This window comes from Oncorhynchus mykiss, chromosome 5 (assembly GCF_013265735.2).
Source record: "Oncorhynchus mykiss isolate Arlee chromosome 5, USDA_OmykA_1.1, whole genome shotgun sequence".
NCBI classification, from domain to species: Eukaryota; Metazoa; Chordata; class Actinopteri; order Salmoniformes; family Salmonidae; genus Oncorhynchus; species Oncorhynchus mykiss.
In genome coordinates, this window is record NC_048569.1 from 17,234,593 (window position 1) to 17,246,074 (window position 11,482).

At 42.7% G+C, this 11,482-nt stretch overlaps 1 protein-coding gene across 2 annotated transcripts; it reads left to right on the forward strand.

Annotated features, from left to right (window-relative positions):
- The first annotated feature begins 1,219 nt into the window (after positions 1 to 1,219).
- On the forward strand, positions 1,220 to 8,319 carry LOC110523353 (probable global transcription activator SNF2L2). Of its 2 annotated transcripts, none has more exons than XM_036976967.1 (6): positions 1,220 to 1,684; positions 4,615 to 4,841; positions 5,265 to 5,370; positions 6,865 to 6,966; positions 7,129 to 7,267; positions 7,562 to 8,319. In XM_036976967.1, exons 1-6 carry the CDS (start codon positions 1,517 to 1,519, stop codon positions 7,699 to 7,701), a joined length of 882 nt encoding a protein of 293 aa, XP_036832862.1. In that variant the 5' UTR covers positions 1,220 to 1,516; the 3' UTR covers positions 7,702 to 8,319. The 2 variants fall into 2 exon arrangements, with proteins under 2 accessions (XP_036832862.1, XP_036832861.1); XM_036976966.1 differs by having other exon boundaries at positions 1,223 to 1,684; positions 4,612 to 4,841.
- Positions 8,320 to 11,482: the final 3,163 nt, after the last annotated feature.

Consider the following 11,482-nt stretch of genomic DNA (forward strand, 5'->3'; position numbering starts at 1 on the left):
AATAAAATTAAGATGTATGCCTACCACGCTGCACCTTGGTCCGATACTTCAATCAACGAGCATAACAGATGGAGCGATTGTGCGTTTCTGGTGTAACCACGGGAAGTTGTTGATGCCATCCTGTACCTGTCCCACAGGTGTAATGTTCGGATGTACTGATCCTGTGCAGGTGTTGTTTCAAGTGGTGTGCCACTGCGAGGACGATCAGCTGTCTGTCTTGTCTCCCTGTAGCGCGGTCTTAGGCGTCTCACAGTACGGACATTGTAATTTATTGCCCTGGCCACATCTGCAGTCTTCATGCCTCCTTGCAGCATGCCTAAGGCACGTTCACACAGATGAGCAGAGACGCTGGGCATCTTTCTTTTGGGTTTTTTCAGTCAGTAGAAAGGCCTCTTTAATGTCCTACGTTTTCATAACTGTGACCTTAATTGCCTGTCGTCTGTAAGCTGTTAGTGTCTTAATGACCGTTCCACAGGTGCATGTTCATTAATTGTTTATGGTTTATTGAACAAGCATGTGAAACAGTGTTTAAACCCTTTACAATGAAGATCTGTGAAGTTTTTTGGATTTTTACAAATTATCTTTGAAAGACAGGGGCCTGAACAACGGACGTTTCTTTTTTTGCTGAGTTTACATTGATATTATTTTATTGAGCAGATGCTCTTATCACACCATAGTGTCACACCGTAGACTTTTGATACCAATAAAGGGTGAAAAGGGGCCACAAAATTGTGAAACACACAAAATATATATATATTCTAAAATAAAAAAAAATATATATTTTTTAGAAAAGTAATTTGTATTTTGAAAATACAAATTACAGCTCTCGAATGTATCTTGTTAGAAAATACATTGGAGTGTAGTTCAGCCCAGTGCACTACAAATGACAAAATACTCAAGTATTTAGTTGAAATACATATTCAAATACATGTAACATGAATACTGCCCATCTCTGGTTGGCATCAGGTTTCCTATTGGAGTCCCTGAATCAGAGCTTCAGAATGTCTGGAATGAATTGTGTCTACACACACACACACACACACACTACATGACCTAAAACCTTGAATTACCACCAGCATGACATCATCGTGGCAGCACTGAGCTTGAATAATTTGTGTTCAGACTGAGCCATGTGTGTGTAACATGCACATTATAGACCACCCCTCCCCCGACCACACACTCAGCCTCCACATAGAGTCTAATCCCCACATGCTGAAACGTAATGCAAAAATCGTTCATGAAAAAAAAATGGACCCGATAACTTTAACAGGATCGGGGGAAAAAAAGCGTCTGGCAACAGTCGATATTAAAACATGCAGAGGCAGACGAGCTTGGGGCCTTACTGAGAGGAATGAGACTGCAGCAGAGGGGAGAGGAGAGGGAGAGCTGCCTACTGCAGCCTGCCTGCCACACAGAGTCAGAGACAGATGACTACTAGTATTATCACGTTATTTTCCCCCGCTCAGCTACCCGTTGATTTGTGTATGAAAACCTAGCGCTTTTCTTTTACTCCTGCATGCTTGCCCCCCTTCTGGGTTTCTGCTTTTCGAGTGATCAGCTGATGAAGAGGCTAGCAGCTCGCCGCTATGCTGGTTTGCTAATTCTCTCCCCTCCAGCTGCAGCCGCAGCCCATCCAGCTACAACCCATTCTGATCCACAGAGTCAGACTGCAGACTGCAGCCAGGTAAATATTTGTCCTTCCTTCTTTCATTGTCTTCCTTCATTCGCCCTCGCTTCCTCTATTTATTCTGAGGATAGGATTCAGCCAGGCTGCATCGCACAGACCGGCACAGAGGGAGAGAGGGAGACAGGAGAGAGAGAGAGAGAGAGCGTGTGTGTGAGTGTCTGTCTGTCTGTGTAAGTGTCTGCAGTGTCTGTGTGAGCGGGAGAGGAAGTGAGTGTGTAGGTGTGAGCTGTAACAGATGAGGGGGTATCGTCTGCCAGTCGAGGAGGGGAAGGAAGAGGCAGGCTTGTTTGGTGATGATGGTACAAGCATAGAGCAACACATGCACGCACGCACACACACACACACACACACACACACACACACACACACACACACACACACACACACACACACACACACACACACACACAGGGTGTTTAGCTGTTTTATCCATCTTTTAGGATTACTCTGTATCCCATTGCATTCCACTGTAGCCCTGTAGAGAAGGCTTTATAATGATAACCTTAAATGATAACCTGAACGATTATCCGCATGATGTCTTTTGTTGTCCTTTTTACTGTTCTTTTTGCGCTCGATCATTCTCTTTTGTTCATGCTTTTCTCGCTTTCACTGTGTGTGTGTGTGTGTGTGTGCGCAAGTGTTTATAAGTGTACGTGTGTGGAAGTGCACATGCATATTCCACCGTTGGTAATGTCATACAGATCCTTCGTCATTGATGATGGTCATTAGGCCACTTTCGATATGGTCCCCCAGGGTGTGTTTGTCTGTGTGTGTCTGTGTTTATGGTGAGAGGGAGGGGGGTTGACTGATCGTATATGCATTCATAAACACAGATTACATATTAATTTAAATATACAGTTGCATGCACTTTCATCTCTGTTTCCTTGTAGATTTTCACATTCTAATACAATATAATATGACGTGGGTGTGCACTATTTTGGCTGCATTTCTGTATGGTTCATACATCAATATTCCGTTCAGATTGGAGTGCATTCCTCAGTCTCTGCTGAATGTGAACACATATTCACACCCTCTCTCCCCCTCCCTCTCTCCCTCCCTCTCCCCCTCCCTCTCCCCCTCCCTCTCTCCCTCCCTCTCTCCCTCCCTCTCTCCCTCTCTCTCTCTCTCTCTCTCTCTCTCTCCCTCCCTCTCTCCCTCTCTCCCTCCCTCTCTCCCTCCCTCCCTCTCCCTCTCTCCCTCCTTCTCTCTCTCTTTCTCTCTCCTCTCTCTCTTTCTCTCCCTCCCTCCCTCCCTCCCTGCCAGCCTGGACAAGTAATGCTGCATGCATACGTCTACTTTAATTGCCTTTGTGTAAAATACAGCAGTTGCTTACTGCAGACATTTGCAGCTATGAGAGATTAAAATAAGATAGACACCACCATGGTGAATCTCCATCTCCATTGTTTTGCCTCAGACTTTAGTGTTTCCACCTCCACGGCCTGGTTCCTGGGCCATAGCCTCAGTGGACCTGCTTTGACTTGGGACCAAGGCAGCATTTACATAACAGCATTTACATAACATTGGCTAACTGCGAACATGGGTTTACACCTTCCACAGTTAACACCTTCTCACAAAGAAACTGACCTGTATTTAACCCTTTTTTTAGGCACTAAAGTACTTCCATATATGCGTACATTCATTTTTTAAAACTGGTGCCAGGCTGCCTTCAGGCAAGTCTTGTGAGGCTTGTGGGTGTCCTAGAGCAAAACATGTACATGTTCGTTTGAGTCCCACCTTTCCATGGTGGGGTCATATTAGTGTATAGACCAAACTGTTCGGACGCTACAGACAGAAATGAGCAGATCTTCGGTAATGACTTGTAAGGGTCCTATCTTTCCAGAGGGGTCATATTAGTTTGTAGGCCAAACCGTTCAGAGGCTGCAGACATTTCCGAGAAGACCGATTTTTGGGATGTCTCCTGGTATAATAAACACAGCAAATGCGGAAGGGGAAGAGCACATGCAAAAAAACATATCTCTAGCGTAAACAGATTGAGTTCTATGGGGATTTTTCAATTATGCTAATGTGATTTCTGTGGGGTGCAGACATCAACTCTAGGTTAATGAATAATTTAATAGTGAAATCAATAATCTATGCACATTTAGTTCATTCTTTGAAATAGTTTTTGGAAGAGGCTGTTGAATTGTTTTTCAAGGTCAAACTGTCTAAATCGTTAAGTCATCTAACTGCTAGACTTTCTTCAGAGAGGAGATCAATTGAACAGCTATTTAAGAACCACTAAACTGTCAGGAGTGTAGCTGACAGGAGTTACAGGGGTCAAATCACTGTCAAGAGCACAGTTGTTTCTTATCCCATCCCCAAACTTATTTCCAAATCCAAATTTGGTCCTATTGCATTTACATTTTATTGGGCCAATCTTTCTCCTCTTGAATAAGAAGATAACTTGTACACAACTCTGATTAATGTGTGTAAATTCTCTCTCCACTCAAATATTTGTTAATCGGTACATTCCGGGCGGCAGGTAGCCTAGAGGTGGGCGGCAGGTAGCCTAGCGCTTAAGAGCGTTGGGCCAGTAACCGGAAGGTTGATTGGTTCAAATCCCTCTGCCGGCAATGTGGATAAATCTGCTGTTCTGCCCTCGAGCAAGGCAATCAACCCCCAACAACAGCAGCTCCCCGGGCACCAATGACATCGATCAAGGCTACACACTGCACCGGTTTGATTCAGTCGGCTTGGGTTAAATGTGGAATAACATTTCAGTTAAATGCATTCAGTTGTGCAACTTTCTAGGTATCCCCTTTCCCACTTCCAGCAGCTTGTGCATTCCTATATCCATCCTTTGTTTTCTGTGGTTCCCAGGAAGTGTAGATGTTCCTTAAGTAACAGCTAATTGAGATCCAAATAAACAAACAAATCCTCTCCCCTTCTTTTCTTCCTCCTCCTTGACCTCCCCCCATGTGGAGGAGAACGGGGCCTTGGAGGACATGGAGGAGGACATCAGCCTAAAGAAACGGAAAGGTGATCACCATGGCGACAAAGACTCTGAGTCCCGAGACTCCGGCCAGGAGGCTGGAGGTGAAAAGGTCAAGAAACGCAGAGGTAGACCTCCGGCAAAGAAACTGCCCCCCAACCCTCCCGAGCTCACCAAGCAGCTTAACACACTGGTGGACATGGTTATCAACTACAAAGACGGGTGAGATTACCAGGGAGAATTGGGGGCGCTGTGGTAATTATGTATTAATGGGTAATGCAATTATATCCACACAATATTAATTAACTACTTATTAGCGATGTGTAGATATGAAGGGCAATGGTGTTTGATGTCAGACCATGTAGGGAATGGTTAGACATGAATTACTTATATTTTGTGCCTCTATTTCACAGTGTAAGCATTGTGTTGCAGAAATGATGAGACAGAGAGGACCAGCCCTGACTTCAAAAATAGCATGTTTTCTTTCAAATTCTTTAGTTGCACTTGATTAGACTTGCCTGGAACAATGGAACTAAATCTGGCCAATCTGCCTCTCCAGGGAGTCTCAATCAAACGCTCAAAGCATTTGAAATAAAACAAATACTATTGTTGGTTGGTAACAGTGCCTGTGCATACTAATTCCAGGTTGGGCCGTCAGATCAGCAAAGGCTTTGTCCAGCTGCCTTCTAGGAAGGAGGTGCCAGAGTACTACGAGTTGATCCGCAAGCCTGTGGACTTCAGGAGGATCAGGGTAGGCCCTGCGGACCATCTACACTGCATCTATAGGCACAACACCAACCCACCCAAATCTTACCACAGCACCAATTTCAGCCTTTCAGCCTACTGGTGGCTCACCACTAACCCACCAACTGATCTGCTCTTCCCCCAAATCTTCCCACATACCAACTGGACCAAAGCCTGTTAACGCAGTCATAGATGAAAGCGCTAACCTTTCATCTGTCTAACTGTCCTTCCACAACCCTGTGGTTGTCATTAACAAATTAATATACAGCATTTCCCAGCATCATCCGAGCAAACCTTTCTGTTGATGTTCAGGTACTATACTGAACAAAAATATAAATGCAACATGTAAAGTGTTGGTCCCATGTTTCATGAGCTGATATAAAATATCCCAAAAATGTTCCATACTCACAAAAAGCTTATTTCTCTCAAATGTGGTGCACAAATGTGTTTATTTCCTTATTAGTGAACAGTTCTCATTTTCCAAGATAATCAGACAGGAGTGGCATATCAAGAAGCTGATTAAACAGCACGATCACTACGAAGGTGCACCTTGTGCTTGGGACAATAAAAGGCCACTATAAAATGTACACAATGCCACAGATGTCTCAAGTTTTGAGAGAGCATGCAATTGGCATAATAACTGCAGGAATGTCCACCAGAGCTGTTGCCAGAGAATTTCATGTTCATTTCTCTACCATAAGCTGCCTCCAACCTCGTTTTAGAGAATTTTGTAGTACGTCCAACCGGCCTCACTACTGCAGACCAGTGTATAGAGTTGTGTGGGCGAGTGGTTTGCTGATGTCAACGTTGTGAACAAAGTGCCCCATGGTGGCGGTGTGGTTATGGTATGTGCAGGAATAAGCTACAGACAATGAACACAATTGCATGTTATCAATGACAAATTGAATGCAAGAGATACCATGACGAGATTCTGAGGCCCGTTGTCGTGCCATTCATCCGCCACCATCACCTCATGTTTCAGCATGATAATGTACGGCCCCCATGTTGCAAGTATCTGTACACAATTCCTTGAAGCTGAAAATGGCCTGCATACTCACCAGACATGTCACTCACTGAGCATGTTTGGGACGCTCTGGATCGACGTGTACGACAATATCCAGCAGCATCGCACAGCCACTGAAGAAGAGAGGGACACCATTCCACAGGCCACAATCAACAGCCAGATCAACTCTATGTGAAGGAGATGTTGCGCTGCATGATGCAAATGGTGGTCACACCAGATACTGACTGGTTTTCTGATCCACGCCCCTACCTTTAAAAATAAAAGGTATCTGTAACTAACAGATGCATATCTGTATTCCCAGTCATATGAAATCCGTAGATTATGGCCTAATGCATTTATTTCAATTGACTGATTTCCTTCTATGAACAGTAACATCTTTGAAATTGTTGCATGTTGCATTTATATTTTTGTTCAGTATAATGTGCATTGTATTTATGTGAGAGTACATGTTTTCTGTCCATGTGTGTTTTTTTGTAGGAGCGTGTGCGCAATCACAAGTACCGGAGTGTGGGAGATCTGGAGAAGGACATCATACTGCTGTGTCACAATGCCCAGACCTTCAACTTGGAGGGATCTCAGGTTTGCCTCAGGGATGTGATCTAGGCCTGCTGGAGTTCACACCACTGCCTACCGTTTCTACATGAAATCCACATACCATGATGCCCCCAGCTCTTGATTGTGAGAGGCTAATTCGGTGGCTAATTTGGTTCATGTTATGTTATATGTGTGTGTTTGCTTTAGATATTTGAGGACTCAATCGTTCTCAAGTCTGTTTTTGAGAGTGCACGACAGAGGATCGTCATTGACGATGAGGAGAAAAAGGACAGCACTGCCATCTGTGACGATGGAGGTCGAGACAATCAGTTTGGTTCATCAGAAGGTGAGAGACCCGGCCTTTGTGATCTCAAAATAAACTGTTTGAATGACACATTATTTTAAAACCCCAATAGTAAGATCAAGATGATGCAGTTCAGTTAACAATGAGAAGACCATTTTCACTTTTACACACCCAAACCATTGTGAGTCTTATCAAGCATTATAATTATTTAGATTTTTTGAATAGCTTGAAAGGATTTATTTTCTCAAAGATCAATGACAGAACAAACTATTATGTGGTTGTCATTATAAAAAGGATATACGATATGTTGTTCCTTTCTCAATCCTCTCTTTTCAGTGAAAACGGTGACAAAGCAGGTGAAACAGAGGATGAAGAAAGAAGAGCGGAGCAGAAAGATGAAGGTCAAGAAGACAGTCTACAGTGATGTAGACAGCGATGAGGATCTGGAGGACAATACAGCTAAAGATGAGGGTTGACCTGGAGGACCAATGCTAGTTAATTTATCCTCTTTCTTTCTCTCCGCTGTCACTGTTTTTGCAATGCAGCTTATTAGTTCTCACCTTGATAAAGATTTGTCTCATCTCAAGTCAAGAAGGCTACTCAAAGAAGGAATTTACATACCTAATGATGTTGGTCCTCAAGTAATTCATGCAGCCTTAAACTTTCATGTCTCTTTACTATTATTTTGCCTTTTTGTTCTTTGGGATTTTATGGTGTTGCTCTCTTGGTCCTCATATGGAAGCTATTGTGTGTATCCTTAATGCTTAACCAGAGGTTATCTCCTACCTCTTTTTTCATGAATTGTTTTTGTATTTGAAAATGTTATTACTGTATGTGTGAAATGACTTCATACGTCTTGGAGCATGATGATGTATTTCTGCTAAGACGGAGACCGCCCTCAGAGAGTGGCGCATGTTGATGACATCAATATATGTTGTGTTACAGGTGTGGGAGATGGCAGAAAATGGTTGGTCAGTTCTTCAATATGACTAGGATGGACACTACTGGATTGTTTCAAATCTCAAAATGTGTGGATTTAAAATGAAATATGATTCTGTAATAAAACTCCAAATGGGAGAATTGTATTTGAACAATATTGTGTGTTCTGAATGACCTGACCACCAACATTGATTTCATACTTAGTTAGCAGATGTAAACAGATAAAGTTGTACTGTTTCAGCTGTAAGTTTTATATTGTATACTCATGGGCTTCTTGTGTTATTTTTCATCTTTTTCAGTTTGGTTTAGAGTGGCAACTGCCAAGTCCCAGGTGACAAACAAGGAGGAAATAGATCTTCCAGCAGGAGACTGTAGGGATTTGTGTTGAGCTATTTTGTGTTTCTCTCTCTTGGCAATAAAGATGGTCGGTCCTTGGCAGAACATGTCAACAACCAATGGGGAGACCAATTCTGGCAAGAAGTACAAGTTGCTGCAGTAGCTGTACTAAGATCAATTCTGGCAAGAAGTACAAGTTGCTGCAGTAGCTGTACTAAGATCAATTCTGGCAAGAAGTTGCTACAGTTCTTCTATACTAATCATGAGTTGTGTAAAAAAAGCAATACATCAGTCAGTGTAGCCAGCAGAAACATATTCTATAGCCCACAGACTGATTATATGGATATTCTTGTATTGTTCAAAGTAACTGTCCACTGAAAATCTCCCTTTTAAAAGTTCATAGTTTGTTAAGTCATGCCCAAATAATATTGTTGACTCATCCTATACTCCTATTGGTGGCCAAAGCATAAATTAGATAGAAAAAAAAACTTAAATGAGAGAAAACACACCTCAAACTTGTATCTCAAACAGACTGTATAACTTTAGACCGTCACCCCCCTTTTGACCTTCCTCCTTTTCCGCAGCAACCAGTGATCCGGGTCAACAGCATCAAATGTAACAGAGTAACTTTAGACCGTCCCCTCGCCCATACCTGGGCGCGACCCAGGGACCCTCTGCACACGTCAACAACAGTCACCCACGAAGCATCGTTACCCATCGCTCCACAAAAGCCGCGGCCCTTGCAGAGCAAGGGGAACCACTACTTCAAGGTCTCAGAGCAAGTGACGTCACCGATTGAAACGCTATTTAGCGCGTACCGCTAACTAAGCTAGCCGTTTCACATCCGTTACATGTGCAAAAAAATGCTTGCTCTTTCCTCGTAGAATATGGTCTCATACTCCTGAGGAGAATGAGCTGGCCAATCAGCGGTCTACTCTCATGAATATTTTTTATGACCAGTATACACTCACACTATTCCAATGCAGAATAGGAGCTTTTTAACATGTTTAATTACCGTTTTTTGGAAGGAAAACGATTTCACTCACAAGTGACCGACCGCCTTCATTCTCTCTTGTGTAACAACATTTGAAATAGTGTTTTTTACAATAGATAAAAGCAGAGACACAGAGCTACAGAATGGTATATCATACACTGCATTTGAGGAACAATGGGAAAGTAATTCTGCTTTGAAAGTTGATAAACTTGTAACCTCACTTTTGAGATAATGGCCTTTGAATGTTTTGGTACCTACTGGACAGCTCTTCTTTGTCTCCACCCATTCAGCATTGTTCACACCCTCTTAAGCTTTAGCCCCACCCGTCTCTAAAGGTTGATCCTAGCATTCTGTCCTAACAACAGCAGTCAAGCACCCAAGCTAACTGGCTGGTTAGCTTGCTAGCTACTTCCAGACACAAATGAGAGAACAGCTAACTGACCATTTTACTACTCCCCATAGCAGAGCTAGTTAGGCTGTTTTATGTTATCCACAGCGTTGGTGATTGCAACTGTGCTGCAACTGTAAATTTGTCACCTATTCTACGCTCTGGCACACTCAGATGAGAGTACTCTGAAATCGAAATAGATAGCCAGAGCTATCAACAGTGGTCGCAGTGACATTCTATTGAAATGGTAGCTAGGTAAACAATGAGCCATCATCCCAACTCAATACGTTACTACCCTGCATGAATCTGCAGGTACAGTTGAAGTTGGAAGTTTACATACAGCTGGGCCAAATAGTTTTTTCACAATCCCTGACATTTAATCCTAGTAAAAATGATCTGTCTTAGGTTAGTTTGGATCACCACTTTTTTTAAAGAATGGTAAATGCCAGAATAATAGTAGAGAGAAAGATTTATTTCAATTTTTATTTATTTTATCACATTCCCAGTAGGTCAGAAGTTTACATACACTCAATTAGTATTTGGTAGCATTGCCTTTAAATTGTTTAACTTGGGTCAAATGTTTTGGGTAGCCTTCCACAAGCTTCCCATAATAAGTTGGGAGATGTTTGGCCCATTCCTCCTGACAGAGCTGGTGTAACTGAGTCAGGTTTGTAGGCCTACTTGCTCGCACATGCTTTTTCAGTTCTGCCCACACATTTTCTATAGGCTTGAGGTCAGGGCTTTGTGATGGCCACTCCAATACCTTCACTTTGTTGTCCTTAAGTCATTTTGCCACAACTTTGGAAGTACAGTGCCTTGCGAAAGTATTCGGCCCCCTTGAACTTTGCGACCTTTTGCCACATTTCAGGCTTCAAACATAAAGATATAAAACTGTATTTTTTTGTGAAGAATCAACAACAAGTGGGACACAATCATGAAGTGGAACGACATTTATTGGATATTTCAAACTTTTTTAACAAATCAAAAACTGAAAAATTGGGCGTGCAAAATTATTTAGCCCCCTTAAGTTAATACTTTGTAGCGCCACCTTTTGCTGCGATTACAGCTGTAAGTCGCTTGGGGTATGTCTCTATCAGTTTTGCACATCGAGAGACTGACATTTTTTCCCATTCCTCCTTGCAAAGCAGCTCGAGCTAAGTGAGGTTGGATGGAGAGCATTTGTGAACAGCAGTTTTCAGTTCTTTTCACAGATTCTCGATTGGATTCAGGTCTGGACTTTGACTTGGCCATTCTAACACCTGGATATGTTTATTTTTGAACCATTCCATTGTAGATTTTGCTTTATGTTTTGGATCATTGTCTTGTTGGAAGACAAATCTCCGTCCCAGTCTCAGGTCTTTTGCAGACTCCATCAGGTTTTCTTCCAGAATGGTCCTGTATTTGGCTCCATCCATCTTCCCATCAATTTTAACCATCTTCCCTGTCCCTGCTGAAGAAAAGCAGGCCCAAACCATGATGCTGCCACCACCATGTTTGACAGTGGGCACGATGTGTTCAGGGTGATGAGCTGTGTTGCTTTTACGCCAAACATAACGTTTTGCATTGTTGCCAAAAAGTTCAATTTTGGTTTCATCTGACC

Bases quoted from the DNA above. Each gene is read 5' to 3' on its own strand.
- LOC110523353 (XM_036976966.1), top strand. From the start codon at position 1,517: ATGCTTGCCCCCCTTCTGGGTTTCTGCTTTTCGAGTGATCAGCTGATG. The intron at 4,842-5,264 runs GTGAGATTACCA...TACTAATTCCAG, and splicing joins GTTATCAACTACAAAGACGG to GTTGGGCCGTCAGATCAGCA. The intron at 7,268-7,561 runs GTGAGAGACCCG...CTCTCTTTTCAG, and splicing joins TCAGTTTGGTTCATCAGAAG to TGAAAACGGTGACAAAGCAG.